The sequence below is a fragment of the Anser brachyrhynchus genome (assembly GCF_964034855.1).
Source record: "Anser brachyrhynchus genome assembly, chromosome: 1".
Lineage (NCBI taxonomy): Eukaryota > Metazoa > Chordata > Aves > Anseriformes > Anatidae > Anser > Anser brachyrhynchus.
The window spans coordinates 179,865,843-179,881,879 of record NC_137694.1 but is presented as its reverse complement, the minus strand read 5'-3'; the positions used below and the strand labels follow the sequence as shown (position 1 = coordinate 179,881,879).

At 39.7% G+C, this 16,037-nt stretch overlaps 1 protein-coding gene across 1 annotated transcript in view; it reads left to right on the top strand.

Moving 5' to 3' along the window:
* Positions 1-16,037, top strand: part of VWA8 (von Willebrand factor A domain containing 8) — a 195,799-nt gene that overhangs the window by 4,897 nt on the left and 174,865 nt on the right. Inside the window, exons 2-3 of the mRNA XM_080554946.1 lie at positions 4,873-4,950; positions 15,497-15,627. Of these exons, the coding sequence (XP_080411072.1) occupies positions 4,873-4,950; positions 15,497-15,627 (209 nt within the window). The remainder of the gene's footprint in view (positions 1-4,872; positions 4,951-15,496; positions 15,628-16,037) is intronic.

The window sequence follows — 16,037 nt, the reverse complement described above, 5'->3', positions numbered from 1 at the left end:
GTTTTAGTGACACTGTGGACTTAACTCAGTAACGAGGACCATTAGTCTAAAGTAGGTAATTGAAAAATCAGAAAGTTAGAAAATTAGGAAGTCTTACAAGAATGTTGGGTAAAAATTGGGTAATGTTCAAATGTTACGTTTGAAGTCATTATTTCCTTTTCTTAGAAATAAAGGAGAAACCATTTATTTTGTTCAGAAAAAAAGGCAACTTAAATGAGATTTTTTTTTTCTTAAGTTGGAGATAGGCTTTGTTGTGTAGACTCCCAGTTATTTCAGTGCTGTCAGCCTGCGGCACCAGGTAAGCTCTACCTCATCTGTATGTGACAAGAGTGCAGGAGCAAACCTGGTGAGTGCAGGGAATGTGTTTCTGTCTGTGACACTGATGTGTTTCGGAGGCTGCCAGTACCCACAAAAGATGCAGGATTAGTTTTGATGTTACCCAGTGACTGGGTACGACGTTTGCAGCCATGAAGATGCCCAGCAAGAGCCAGTATGAAATGAGAGAAATAAGTTGTGTAGACATGGCTTCTTTTCTTCTTGAAGAAAGCGTTCAGAAAGGTTGAGGAAAAATATGATTTGAAAGTGTTTCTGTTTCTTAAAAGAAAGTTGGCTCCTCAAGGATGAGGGCAGGCACCCTTTTCTGTGCTCTTATGCACATGTGCTGGATAAATACCAGCTGAAAACATCTGTTGTTTTTTTTTTTTCTTTCCTTCGTATTATAGTGAAATTAAGACCTGAAAATATACAGTTGAATATAATTTAGAGATTGAACCTTTCTCTAACAAGTGTGATCTAATCACACAGAAATTAGTGTTAGCGAGCCTTAGCACCTTCCCAGTTTTAATATGCTTTTGCTGGCTCCATGCAGGTGGATGGTCACATAAAAACATCTGTGGTGGGTGAGAAGAGAGGTCCATCAAGTCCTCCTGTTGTGCACCGGAGCAGTCGGTGGGAGATGCCAGGGGAGGAGCCCAGGGCGTCCGCGCAGCGATGCTCTGCCAAAGGGCTCGGCCAGCCTCCGGCTGCTGCCTCTGTGCCACGTGAACTGAGGGGAAGAGAGAGGCCTGAATTCACCTGCACAGCACTTGTTTTTTAATGGGGAAAAAGCAGATGCGTGTATTCATATTGTTACCTACCTAAAGCACAGCTCTGAAGAAGAGAGCATGTTCGATTCAGTGCGTTGTGGTGGCTGGCTAGCTGCATATACACGTTAATCCTGATTTCATGCAGACCTATCCTATCATGTAGTAGAAAGAGGTCCCTGCATGCTTTGAGGCTGTTTTCATATCTCCGCGATTCAGAGAGTCTCCTCAAGGTCCCGTTACTGGGTCGTTGTATTTATGTGCCCCCAATTGCTGACCCATATTGCTCTTAAACTCCCTGCTGTGTCTTTACGTTGACCACCCCCTGTATGGGATGTCCCACTTACCTTTAAATTCCGGTTTATTTGTCTTTGCTTTATTTTAACAGGCATAACTCTTTGTCATCGGGCACTGCTTGTATCCCACTGTTTTCCCCAAAGATCGTGATAACCAAAATTACTATTTTCTGCGTGGGAGATGAGAAACCAGGGCACATTGTCACCTCTCCATCTCTACAGCTTTTGTCCACAACAGTGCAGCAGGAGCTTGCGGGCTGGGCTGGAGTATTTATAGGGTGTTCCGTAATTTGCAGCAGAGACATATCGCTTGGGATACATGTTCCCAAATAGTGAATTTTGCTGATTTTAACACCACAGTTCTACCACGCAGGCTGTTGTCTGTTCCTTGCCAGCTGGTGAAACATTGGGAAGAGCCTATCTGGGGTGATATCTCTGCTCAAAGAATTTGGAAACGCAGTGGAAATGGAATAGCCAAACGTGAGATTTAAAAATAGGTACAGGAGAAACAAATGAGACGAGAAAATCTAGCCCAGGTGGAAGCGTGTGATAAGATTAGTGGGCTAATCCCCCCTGTGCTCATTTAGCTAAGACGAGAGACTATGCTGTCTTGGTTCATTATTGCTTCAAGTTCTCATAAACACTGTTAGTATTTTTGCTTTGTGGACAGATGCAAGTTTGAGGTAACATTTGTCTCCAGGCAGCAACAAAACCGTCAGAAGCCAAATGCACTTTGTGTTAGGGATTTGGTGTGCTTAGCTCTTTCCACCTCTTTCTTGTAGTTCCCTTCCACCCCAATTTTCAGTAAAATACGTAGTGTCCATTGATGGCTGGAATACTTGTTGAATTTTTGGAACCGATAAGACGTGTTGGCCAGGGATTAGCATCTTATGGTCTGACATAAATAAAACCAGAAGAGATGCATTCTCCATTTTTTACCTAGACCTAATTAAAGTGGTTTGTTTTTTTTAGAGTAGAGGAAAGCAACTAAGGCTTTTCAGTACTGTGCCAATAAAATAGGTGATTAAAACTCTCTTGTGTAGATGATATCATCATTGCAGTGTATTAAAGGAGTCTGACACCTTGTTGTTTTGGCATCTGGCATCTTGTCCCGCCTGTGTTTTGGAAGGCTGCATGAAAGAGTATTTACAGTTGGAGCTGAGGTGATTCAAGCTAGAAGCTAATTAGTCATATACTCTTGTCTCCTCGCATGTTGGCTGGGGAATGGTGAGAAAATAAACTGGCACTAACTTGCTGAGGATATCTCAGGCAACCTGCTCTTTTTAGAACGTTAAAATTCTTCCGAGCTGAGCTAATGAGAGAGGTGTCAATTTTTGCAGGGAGCAGTGGGCCTCTAGGATGCTTTCCTCAACTTGGAGGCATTTTGGTAAATCCTGTAGCTGTTTCCCAGCGCGAAGGAATGGATGGAGCTGCAGCAGAAGAAAGGGAATGCGAGACAATGCCTGTGCTGTAAAGTAGTATTTATTGGTTTAAAACTCAGAGAAGTGGGCAAAACCCTGGGAGTGTCAAAGCCTGCAGTGTTTCTTACTCACTGTGGTGGACGTGTTTTTTGTCTGGCAGCTCTTTAGGTTAAATTTAATTTAATTTAAAATATGTAACAGTTCGCAGTACCTGCTCTAGGCAGGGAGAGGGGCACAGCTTGGGGCCACTTGGCCTTAGGACCAGGGATGGATCCTTGGCTGCCGTTTATATGGCAGCATTGCTATTGTGTCCCACTTTCTGGAGAGCCATTTGAGCACTGTATCATTGCATAAAATGCGGAAACAACCACCAGCCGGCCATCTTCTGTCGATATTTTATAGAAAAAAAAATGGTGGGCTAAGTATTTGGGCTTGGGGGGGGCTACATAAAAGCCCAGTTGCAGGCATATATGTCTGGCTGTGAATCCCAGTCTCAGGGGCATTGTTGAGCACTTGAATTTGGGAGTAAATCATTTGCAGGGCTTCCTTCATCGCTTCCTGTTTGTTGCTGTAGGTGATTCCTCGCTGGCTGTATGAACCTAGTCCTACATGTGTAGCGTTTCCTATGGGTGGTATGGATAGCATCAGAGTCTGAATTCTCAGTCCTGTGAGATCTGCAGTTACACCTGTGTACGCCAGTAAAGAACTGCCTTGGAGTGCGCAAGTATAGTCACTGGTGACTGAAAGGAGAGCAGCCGCATGCATGGCAGCAGTTTTGGTTGCCTCTGTCAGTTTGGACAAGCCTTCTCTTCAGCATCTCCCTCTCTGTTTCCAGCATTAGCCTTCTGAACTCATTGACTCCTTAGGCAGTGCTGGACGCAGGCAACTGTAAGCTGCGTCCTCTTGGATGCTGCCGGACAAAATTACAAAAGGATTTGTGGAGTTGGATCTTGTTCACGGGCTACGTCTTTCCTACGTCTCTTTTCTCAGAAAAACACGAGCATAAACAGTTCTAAAACTTGGCCTCGGTTCATGGAAAGGTGGTGTAATCAGAGTGCTGTGGCAAAACTGCACCCAGAGCACAGTCGCTGTAATCCCCTCCATCCTCACGAGCACACTACAGTGCCTGTTAGGCAGTGAAGGTGGTGTTATCTCCAGTAACAGGAATGGCAAAAACATCATTTTTCTGGAGTCATCTTAGCTTTGTGGTCTTAATTCGGAACTTGTTTGCATGGCCCAGATGGTCTTGGAAAAAAAAAAAAAAAAGAAAACTTTGAGTTTGTTACCACTCTGCAGCTCCTTTTCTTGGCCTCATGGGTTTTGGCTGTAGTGATGTTTTTCTGTGTGACCGCTGCCTTCTTGGTGCTCGCCCATTTCCTGGCTGCAAACTAGATTTCAGTTCTGATTTCCATGAGAAAGTACACAGGGCATGCCTTGCAATTTAATTCAAGCCTGCCAGTGCAGAAAGACAGATAAGACAGGCAGGTCCTAGTAAGTGGCTGGTAAACAAAATGGCAGGTGCTTTAGTGTTAGTGAAATCCAGAGCAAGAAATGCTCAAGACCTCTCAAACCTTGAAAAGGTGCCGAATTCTACTGCTGCGTAGTCAGAGCATGCAGGAAGGCCCTCTTGGTATGAATATATCATTTTGTACCTCCAAGAGACACCGTTTCAGGCTGCCTGAATACTCAAGAAAATTATCATCCCTAAAAGTGTTTCTCACTGCTGTTTCTGCAGCCAGGCAAGGATTTCATTTAAAGAAGTCAGCAATGGTATCTGGAAGAGGGTTCTGTGGCGAGTTTGACTTCCATAGCTCCCAACACAGTAAGTTATGGTTATAACAATGAAAGGGAAAAGTTAAGGAACATTAATTGAATGTAAATATTACCAGTACCTGATCTACCAGAAAGCAGCAGAGCCTCATTAGTTCTCAAACACTTCAGATGCTGCTCTGTGGACACGTAGTCAGCCTTACAATAGCAGGTTTATGATGTAAACTTAATATAAACATATTTTACACTTTGCGAGTTTCTAGGAACTGAAATACTTTTCTTCTCTCTTTTTTTTTTTTTTAGGTGATGCTGTCACTATTGGAGATGTGTCCTTTAAACTCAAAACACCGAAGAACCCAGAACTTGTTCCACAGAACTACAGTAAGAATCTTTTTCCATGTGAATTGGTATCGAGGCTTTGTTCTAACAACTTTTACATCCTCTAACCACTCCACTGTCTTTACTGAAATTATCTAAGAAATGTGTTTTGAAAAAGCATGCGTGTTGGGGAAGGCTATCGTTACTGAGTTCTTAACCATACCTCTGCTTCAGCAGGTTGTATAGGAATCCCTTACCTTTGACTGTAAGTTGTCACGTTAGTCAGTGGGATGGTAAAAGGACTCATGTATGCTTACATTTTTTCTCATCCATCAATTACTTCTAAAAATACTACAGTAATCTCAAATCGATCATAAAACTGTGGCAGTTTAAGATTATTATTCAGTTGCAACGTGATTATATTTTTTAGGAATTTTCTGCTATGTGAGATGCGTATGAGATTTTTCTACTGTGATATTTAGCATTTCCAGATTTTCATATTATTGTTGTATGCAAATGTACAGATCTTCAAAATCCATCAAGTTAATGAGAAGTCAGTTAAAAGTACAATCACGCAGTAAAAAAGTACAATCAAATACTTAACCAAAGTCAATGCTAACTATGCAAATTAGCAATGTGCCTATGTATACTTAAAATTGATTCACATTATGTTTCGGTACCTTATTAAAAAATACCAACTGTTCATAGCCACCTGTATTTTCCTCCTCTTTGTTTGTTGAGACTACACGCTTCTGAGCTTTTCCTTTTTGTACCGTGGATCAGTGAATGAGTCAGGCTTCGGTTGTGGCATTTCCTAGCGCAGTACGGGCCAACTCTTAACTGTGGATCCAAAATGGTCCTTTACTATTTCACATTTGGGGTGCTGGATGTCTAAAATAAAATCAGACAACAAATAAACAAACAAAAGCCACTGATTATTCCACCCAGATAAATTTTCAGATCAAACCCAAGCACACATACTGTTCTAAACGGGTACGTAGGTCTTACACTATGCTTAGAGATGGCCGCATGCTGAGAAATCCCAGTCCCTGTCCTTACTGGGCCTGCAAGATGGCATCTGAGTGTAGTCGTTCACTTCAAGTGAATGTGCTTTCCAACATGTCTAAATTCATTCTGTTACATTTTGAGGAGGACACCAAGGAAATTGCAGGGTGATTTTTTTTTTGTGTGTGTGTGTTTTGTATTTTGGGTGGGAAGGTGGGTAGTTCTTTTTGTTGTGTTTTGGGGCAGTACAGGTGTGCAGTGAGTGCTCCTGGCACAGGGTCAGAAAAGGCAGGAGCTGCTACGTGGAGATTTATACTGTTGCATTCTTAGGCAATAGTGCCAAAGTTCATCAGACATTCCTTGTTTTGTAATAACCGTGGGTTAGTAGACCTGTGTTACTATCGCCGTGTTTCATCTAGTTCCTTAACTCTCCTCTGTGCGAAATGCAGTCCTTCCTTCTGAAGCGTAGAATCTTTCTGCAACTTCTTTGCATTTAGGCTAAACTTCAGATGCATAAATAATAAACACGTATTGACCTGTTTGTCTTTTGAGAAGTGTAGCAGGAACAGCGAAAGGGAGATTTCATTTGTGTTCAGTCAGGGACTAGTTTGAGGCCTGCCAGACAGCTCTGCACCTGACTCAGGGACTTCTTCCCACCAATTCCCACAGGCACAAGGCCGTGACACCTTCCTGCTGGGTATGTAAGGTACCAGAGATGTCCTATGGCATGTGTCACTCCTTGCTTTTACAAGGTAGCCCATGGAGAAAGGGTTTCTGTTTTAGACTGTCCTAATACTTCCCGTACCTTGTGAGCTCCACGGGAAGGTGGCCAAACAGTTGAGAAGTGCTGCTCTGTGTTACTACTTTTCATAGCTTCTTAAGCTATAAACTAAAGGGATTTTTTTTTAATCACTATTTCCTACGCTTATTTTATCATCCTGATCATGAACTAAGTACGTTGGTTGTCTAGGTGAATGAGTACTGTGAACCATTTTACTTACTTACATTTCTTTTGTGTTGTTTTGCTTTCTGATTTTCTGTGCTATACCAAATGTGTTAATTTTAACAATGCCTCTGCCTTCCACTTTTCCGTACCTTGGCAGTCCTTATTACACGCTTTGGTTAATCTGTGCTTCCCTGCAACATAAATGTTAGCTCTGTGTGGCAACAACAGCATCTCTTTCAGTTCTTTGGACTGGAAAAGTAAGACAGTGTGAAAACGTGGTAGAACCAAATAATAAGACTTTTTTAGTTAGTGATTATAAGAAGGAAAAAGTGATTGAGAACTAACTAAAATGGAACTGTACAGAGTTATGGGATTTTAGCTAAAATCTGTTTCTACAACTAAAAGTGAAATTCTTTAGCAAATATTACATGTATTATTAGTTGCTTCTCTTGTATAGTAATCATAACTGCAAGGAGCCTGTGTCATGCTTGAGATGTTGTTCATCAGTATTCACGTACGTAATAGTATGATTATTTAAGGTACACAATTTTGCTTATAAATCTAAATATTAAAGTAGCTAAATGAAATCAAATCAAATAAAATCATTTTCTAATACTTGAGTACATTTTTTAATGCAGTTTCTATTTAGGAAATTTTTATACCACAATTCTTAAGTTTTATGTTTATTTACTGTGGAACAAAGTTTTATTCCCTTAGTGAAATTAGGTTATGTTGGCTCCATGTAAACTATATCTTCTTTGTGAGGCATTTAGAGAGTATAAGCATTACTTACAGAGCACGTTTTTTAGGTGAGTCTTTGTTTTACCATGTGAAAGATTGTGCTGTAGATGCAGGATGTCTTGGTGTAAAACAAATGAACATAATATAATTGCATATTTGTGCTCATCTGTAAACTATAATGTCCAATCTTTTAAAGTGTTTTTATAGTAACTAATACTGAATTAAAAATGATCAAGATACTTACTTCAATTCCTTTATACTAAGACTAGGTACAGCTTGGCCATCCAGGTAAGTGGGAAATTCCCCTGAAAATGTCTGGAGTCACTTATCCCTTGTAATGTTTGCAATGGAGTAAGAACTAAGAGGAGGGAACTGAGGCAGTTAGAGTTCATTTACTGGTACTGCAAATAACACTCCTATCTAGCTCATCGTATGTGTAGGGTAAGCTTCTGCTCTTGTTATTCTGCCAGATAACAACTATGGTAAAATTCAGTAATGTTGAAAGTACATATCTATAACTTACGGCGAATTTTAGGGATGTTATAACTTATTCTATACTCAGCATTATTATTCTAGGCTTAAAAACAGCCTTAAGAATCTGTAAAAATAAAATAAAATGGTAACACAGTAAGGAATGTAAGTGTATTAAGTACCTACAAAACCCTGGCTTTGTCATTTTGTCACATAATTGATACCAAAATACTGTATTCTTTGTCTTACCAAATTAAACTGATTTTTTAAGTCCTTTTTTGAACCTTGTTACATTTTGTAGAAACGTATAGGATATGTGCTGCTGGCTACCTTCCATTTTCATGTCCTTGATTTTTAGGTTTATGTTACGCACATACAGCCTCAATATGAAGTACTCCATTTTGTACGTTAATATAAAACATTAATTTGTTTTGCTATTGTCGGCCAATGGCTTTTTCTTGGAAGATAATAATTAAAGGTACATAAAATCTAAATTGTTCTTATTTCTTTTTATAAGTGACAAGTAAAAATGAGTCATACACAAGGGAATTTTGTTATTGGGGCTTCTGTCGTAACTATGTCTGACATTCTAGAAAGCGGGCACTTATTTTTGCTCTGCTTGTTCTTTTATCAGTGAAAATAAAACCTACATTTTTTAAATCTCACCATGCTTGAAAAGCATGATAATTTCTTTAATTATACTTTGGAGAAACTTTGTATGGCTTTCCATGGTGGTTTAGATCTAAAATCGAATTATGAGAATACAAATTATTATTTATTTTTTTAAAATGCTGAGTTCATCTCAGTGCACTGCTTTTGTTAATGGTTTCTGGAAATTTTATGAAAATGATAATGTACCTGATATTTCGTGTTTATTAATCTTGACAAAAAAAATTCCTAGCATAGCTCTTCCAGTACACTTTGTTCAATGACAGTGGATCCTCGTCAGGGCAGGAAATGTGGCATTCAGTTGCAATGCCACATGGGCTCTGCTCTCTGAAGGTGCAAATGTATTTGGGAATTTGGCTGTATTCCTATTGCAGGTAACTGTTGAATTGTGGAAGGTTAGTTTCAAACAAATTGGGGTTTTATGCCATATGTTATGCCTCTGAGCACCCTCCCCTCAAAAGTGAAATACTGTTGGGGGTTCAGTGCATCACACTCAAGTGATAAATCTTGGTAGTTTAGTCAGTTGAGATATATGGGAGGCTTGTTAACATGAGGAATTTAAACAGAAGGTTTGTGCATATAGTAATGAAATAGAAGAAGAAAAGAGTACTAAATGGAATTATGTGGTTGAAGGGGAGTTGTTTTAATGTTGAGGAAATCGGGGCTATTTCTGTGTAGTAGGATCAGTGGTGTCAGCAACTTCTTTTTTTTTTTATGCTTCATCTGGAAGCTCAGTATTGCCTTAACAGTAAGATGCCTCCATGTCCTTGCCCCAGAACGGTATGCACCGTTCGCAGAAGCAGAGAACAAGTGCGTGTGTTCAGTTCTTGCTCGAAGGAGCCTCAGCTTTGTGCTGGAATGTGCCTTTCTCCTCTCTGTTTACTTTAAATCTGAGAGTTGCTGAATGCAACACATTACCGAGACAGGTTGGATTGCAGGAGGACTGTAATTTCATGTTAACAGAGATTTTTGTCATTACTTTTCTTCTTTCCTAGCATAAGGAAAGATGTCTCTTGTCAGAGATGGTGATTATTTCAGCACTTAGTTTTCTTGTAGGCTTGCAACTGATACGCTACTTGCCTGTTAGCACCTAACCAAGAATCTTAAGGTAGCGCTTTATTGTCAGTAAAGCTCTGAGTGTTTTACATCATTATCCTTATTTCGTGTATACCAAGAGTGAGGCAGAGGGAGACGCATGGGCATAGAAAACTTCAGCAAGAGTCTGGGTGCAACTCAGGACATTGTCCAGACTGTCCCTGTGCCTCAGAGCAGGGTCAGCTGCATCCAAACCATTCCTGGTAGTTATTTACCCTCTGTATTCTTACAGTGTGCTGTCGAGGTAGATTCCAGAACCAATCAACCAATCTGCACAAATTGCTTCCATAATTAATGATTCTTTTGTGTGGGGGGGAAAAAAAAAGTTTTGATACCACATTTAGACCTTTTTGGGCACACTTCTAATTCGTTGGGATTCCCTCTGTCTACCATAACCATGATGTACAGATTACTTTTTCTCTTCATTGTGATTGCATCTTGCATATTGGAAAACAATTGTTAAGATTTTTTTAATTTTAATTGTTAAGATCTTAGTGATATGGTTTAGTGTAGGACTTGTTAGTGTTAGGACAGAGGTTGGACTATGTGATCTTGGAGGTCTCTTCCAACCTAGACGATTCTGTGATTCTGTGATTTTCATTCGTTTCTTTTCTAGGCTGAATTCCAGTAGCTTTACCTTCCCCTTGTCTTCTAAAATTTCTAGACATTCTTCTAGGTCTTTTCTAGAATGACTTGAACATATCCGTGCTGGATTGAGCTCTTGCGCTCCAAAGCAGACATAATATGGCCCTCGAGCTGGACACTGAGCTACAGATAACTGCTCTGGCTGTGTATTTTCCAACAAATTGTACATCCAGCTAAGAACAGTTTCGTTTATAGAACCACAGAACCATTAAGGATGGAAAAGACCTCCAAGATCATGTCGTCCAACCATACCCCTACCACCAGTGTCACCCACCAAACCATGTCCCTAAGCACCACGTCCAACCTTTCCTTTAACACCCCCAGGGACGGTGACTCCACCACCTCCCTGGGCAACCCGTCCCAGTGCCTGACTGCTCTTTCTGAGAAGAAATGTCTCCTCACTTCCAACCTGAACCTCCCCTGGCACAACTTGAGGCCATTCCCTCTAGTCCTGTCGGTAGTTATCTGTGAGAAGAGGCCGACCCCCAGCTCCCCACACCTTCCTTTTGGGTAGTGCATATTTGTATGTCACTAAGAGAAACTTAGTCTTCTGAATCCCACTCAGTGTTCTTTCCAGAAAGATGTTTGATTTTACATGATTCCTGTATACTCCCTTTTCATTTGTACTCAAATGGAGAGAATTATCTGCCTATGCAGATGTTACACATTCCTGTGAAGCAGTTGGCTCAGAGGAATTAATGATAAGTAGGTTTACAGTGTTATCCAGGGAGGTAACTTCCCCCTTTCTAAACCCCTGAAAAGACTCCCAACTTGTTTCTCTACCACCGCAAGAACAAAAATTGTTGGAATGAAGGCCGTTTCCATGAAAAGTTTACGAGGAAAAACAGTATTCCAATGAAAACTGACTGTGATGCAACCGCATTGTGAGACTTTGAAAACTCCTTGGGTTTAGTGCATCAGCATAAAATTGGAAGAGCAGCAGTGTTTTCCTTGTAAAGTGCTAAATGAAAGCAGCTGAAAGCAGGCCACACATGAGTGCCTTTCTCTTCAGCTCAGCCACCCTGCCTTCTTCAGTGTGCGGGGCAATGCACACTCTTCCTTTATGTTCCCCCTAACATGAAAAAGTTGTGAAATGCATCTTTGGAGAGCTCTTTTTTTTTTTTTTTTGACTATTTACCCTCTTAAAAAATATGTTTATGTTTTTAGACAAAGACCTCCCTCCTTGTCCCCTGCTTCTTCAACCGTATTATAGAGTAGCCACCCCCCTACACTGCATGTGCTGCAAATGGCGGTGTAAACTGACGGAGCCCCTCAGGAACCAGAAGAGAGGGAGATCTTTTTCCTCTCATGAACTTTTGCATCTCCTGAAAAAGAAGAACCATTCTCGAACTCCGAATGTGTGCTATAGCAAAGGTTTGGGTATGCAGTGGTCTTTTTTTATTCTATTCAAATGACACACACTGGTGTCTTCGAAGTGCCTGTTGGCTATTTTGTGATTCACCAAACCAGAGTCATCCAGGGACATGAGCTCTAACGTATTTTGTATCACATCTGGAATAGATATTCTTGGGAATTGGTTTATTTATGTCTGCTTCTGAGCAGTGGGAAGAGGTAGGTGTTTCCGTCATTTATGGGATTTCTTCTGTAGGTGGGACACAACAACTTGCCAGCAGATACTGTCTGCTATCTCTAGCGAATCTTACGGCTTCAGTGAGTGTAGCATGTGCCAAGAATTCAAGTATGAGTGAACAGGAAAATTTCTGAGGCTAGCATAGCCATTTCAGTCTTGGTTTTATCAAAAGCTGATTTGTGGATCAAACAACAACAGCAGCTGCTACATTGCCTGCAAAATCTATCTAAAACATTTTCTTTATTCGGGGGTTTCTCAGTTCCACTTTCGCTGCTCACTTTACAAAATATTTGTGCAGATTCTTCTAGGTGGTGTTCTTCTTACCACACGTGAAGCAGTGGTATAATGCCATTTCTTTCTCCGGCCATCCTCAGTGCACAGGAATAGCAAACTGTAGCACTGACTACTCTTCTGCATGTGCCAGATGGTGTCTGAGAATACGCTGTAGAGGCTTCCTACGCACCACCCTGCAGATTAGGAGTATAGGGCCAGCTACTCAGCTAGTGCAAATCAGCAGAGTGCCACTAAACAGCTTGTGCAAACCCAGTTTGCATTAGATGTTATCTGACTCATGGGATAATTAATAAAAACTGCTGTAATATACATGCTGATGCTTTTTTCAGCTAATTTGCCTTGTCTTCGAAATGTCATAGAAAATGATTATGTGCCTCTTGCAGTAAAGTTAACATAGAGTACTTGAACAGAGAGGGGTTTTTTCAAGTTGTATTAGACATAAAAGCTTTGCAATGCAGATACCACAGTAAAAGTAGTCTAAATATACGGAAATAACATACAAGGTACTGCACGTGTACATCTGACGTTTCTTTTGAAAAGTGTCCTGTGCTTTGGAAATAGTTTATGCAGTATAGACTGTGTGTGCAAAGGAGATTTTATATTTTCTGGATTTTAGAAGGAAATAACTGGAAAACTGAAATAGGGTTAATATATTGGAGAGATGTACAGATATTGCACGTTAGAGTAGAAGGAACTGAAAAGTGGAAGCTGCTGTCATGGAAGATCACTTTAGGAAATGCTTTCTTTGAATTCTCGGCATTATTCCTAGCAGATTTCCTTTGAGTGAGTTTGCAAATGGGCAGTGTACTGACGGTGTGAAACGTATTAAAAACGTATTATAATTGATCCATCTGTGACCTGTACACGTGAAGAATGATTTGAATGAAGAAGCAATGAAACTACTTTCTAGAAACTTTATCAATGAGGCATTCTGTGTTTTGTGACTTTTTCCCCAAAAGCAAGGTTAGGAAATCATGGTTGATTTTTTTAAAGTGGCATTTTGCATGTTTATATTTCAGAGCACATTTGTACTGTTTAAATATAACCAAGAGAACATAAGTGCACTGAAATACATTAATGTTTGGGGGGGGTCATGTTCCTAAGACTTAGATTTTGAGTGCTGTGTGATTATGTTCTCTTTTACACGACAGTTTGTCTTGCAGATGCTGCTGAACGTTCTTAAATCCTGTTTCTATTTATGGTGCCGCTTTTAAGCTTGACCCGAGTTTTTTCTTGAGGCCATCCTAAAAATAAAAAAGATAGCTACACATATTAATGTGAAATACACCAGAGGCGTTTGTTGTCATGCTCTGTCAATGCTTCCAATGCATGACTTTTGACATGAAAGAATTCAGTGTTTCAGCAAGATTTGCAAGCTTATTTGTCCAATTTAGGTAATGTAACATTATTTTTTTTTAACAGCTGTTACAAAAATGCCCTAGAGGCACGCACAGTGTATTCATACAACAGGTAGAAGTAATAATGAATGTGCCTTCTCAGTGAGATCTGATTGCAATTTTAATGGTACCTTTAATAAAACACTTACTTGTGTGGTGCTTTTCAAATTACCATACTTTTAAAGCAGCAAAATTTGGACAGAGCAGTTCTAGTGTGCTGCATTAGCCTTTATTTCGAGAGAAATATATGTAGTAAGAACTTTGTTAATTTTCTGAGAATCTAACAAAGGAACGTGTTATTCTCTGTGAGGCACCTATTTGCATTTGGCCTGCGGTGCGTGTGATGTGCATAGCTTTGGGAAAAAACAGTGTTGCAGCAGAGAAGGAGAAAATACTCTTACATTCATACAACTTTAACACACCAACATAGGAGAGAACAACATATTCAATAATCCTGCGCATGCGCATGACAGCTGTTTAAAAACAAAACAAACTGAGATGTTTGTTTACAATTAATCTGATAATCCTAACACATAGATTGCTTATTTATGTGTGTGTTATTTCTGTTCATATTGGTATGGTTCATATCTGGTTCACATTGGATATGGTAGATTTCACTGGAAGTGGGAGAAGATTTCTGATGGTTTTCCTGAGTGACAGATCAACGTCTTCACTTAAAATTTTTGATAAAATTTTCCTTAGTCATCCTTATGCTGAAGAATCTTACTTAAACCTCATAAAATCTTGTACTGTTTCTGTGGTTTTATAAAAATTAATTTTGATTGTGATTCACAAAAACACAGAGGTGAATTGGAAGCCTTGTGAGTTGAAGGGCACTATTGCGTGCTGTCTTTTAACTTTGCCCTTTCCCCTGCCTCAGGAAAGCTAAGGTAGAACCAAAGCTTGTTTCTTAAAAATTCGGCTTCTAATAGCAACCAGCAGCCACATTGAAAAAAAGGTAAATAAACAACTATTAATTTGAAGATTTCATCTTCTCCTGCTTCTTTCTTACTGCACTTCAGATGCATCTACAGCATCCCAGGCGCCACCCTTGAAGCCCTAGCTTCAAACCCTATCATTGCTCTTGTCAGATTGTTCTGAAAGCAACCATATACACACATGCATAAATAAACCTCCCTCCTGGCTTGCTTGTGTTCTTGCTCTCCTCCCGTGCTAGTTAGTGCTTTTTGCTCATTTCTGAGACGTGTAATATAAGCAGGAGTGCAGTTGTCTTTTAAGGAAGTAGCAAGTTAAATATATCCTGAAAATTAATCTATTTAGTGTGATGCAAGCATAGTATTTACTTTTTTAAAGTTCATGATTCACAGAAGCATTGGGTTATAGCTTGGATGAGTCTTTTACAAATCATTAATAGCTTATCTTTATTATATAAAACTGAAGCTGACAAGTCTTTGCATTGATGAGCTCAATGTGAAATGAGGATCGACAACTTTTTTGTTTTACTTTTTTAAAGGAGGAAGTTGCGCAGAGAGAAAGGCAGTGGGTAAGATAGGTATATCAACTTCGATGTAAACTAAGTAGTAAATGTAAACTAATAAAACTGATAAAACTGATGTAAACTAATACGAACTGTGCCTGGAATCCCCTGCTCTTCAGTTATCTAGCTTTAGGGGGACACATATTTGTGTCTTTGTTTTGGTTTTGGAGATAAGAACAAAAAAAATGTATAAATGGCCAGGTATCTCTAACACGTTTGGAATTAAATATGCTCTTATCTTTATTTCTCTTTCAAAGTGACAGATTCTTTGGCCCAGTCTGTAATACAGCATTTAAGATGGATAATGCAGAAAGATCTTCTCGGCCAAGATGTCTTCCTTATTGGTCCTCCTGGGCCCCTCCGGCGATCTATTGCCATGCAGTATCTGGTATGTATGTTGGTTTAAATTCTTGGAGAAATAGTCATTAATGTCAGTTAGATACTCTTCTACTAGCCTAACTCTGGAACGTAGTCCTAGGAAGTCTTAACAGCAAACAGTTCTAGGAGGTAAATAACTTTTTCCATAAACATGCTTTCCGGAGTTCAGTTTGTTTTAGATGAATAGAAAGTACAGACATTTTAATACATGTTTTTCTGTCTAAACTCCGGGGAAAAAAATAGTTGGAAAACTGTGTTACCATATGCTATCACAAATGGAGAAACAGTTTGTTCTAGGCATTATGTATGTTAGATTAAGATATCTGCCTGCTGTTACAGACAACAAATCGTTTTTGCTTCGTTATATAAAAAAAGAAATGAAGAAAAGGATTTAGGAGAGGAGTGTTCTGAGTAACATTT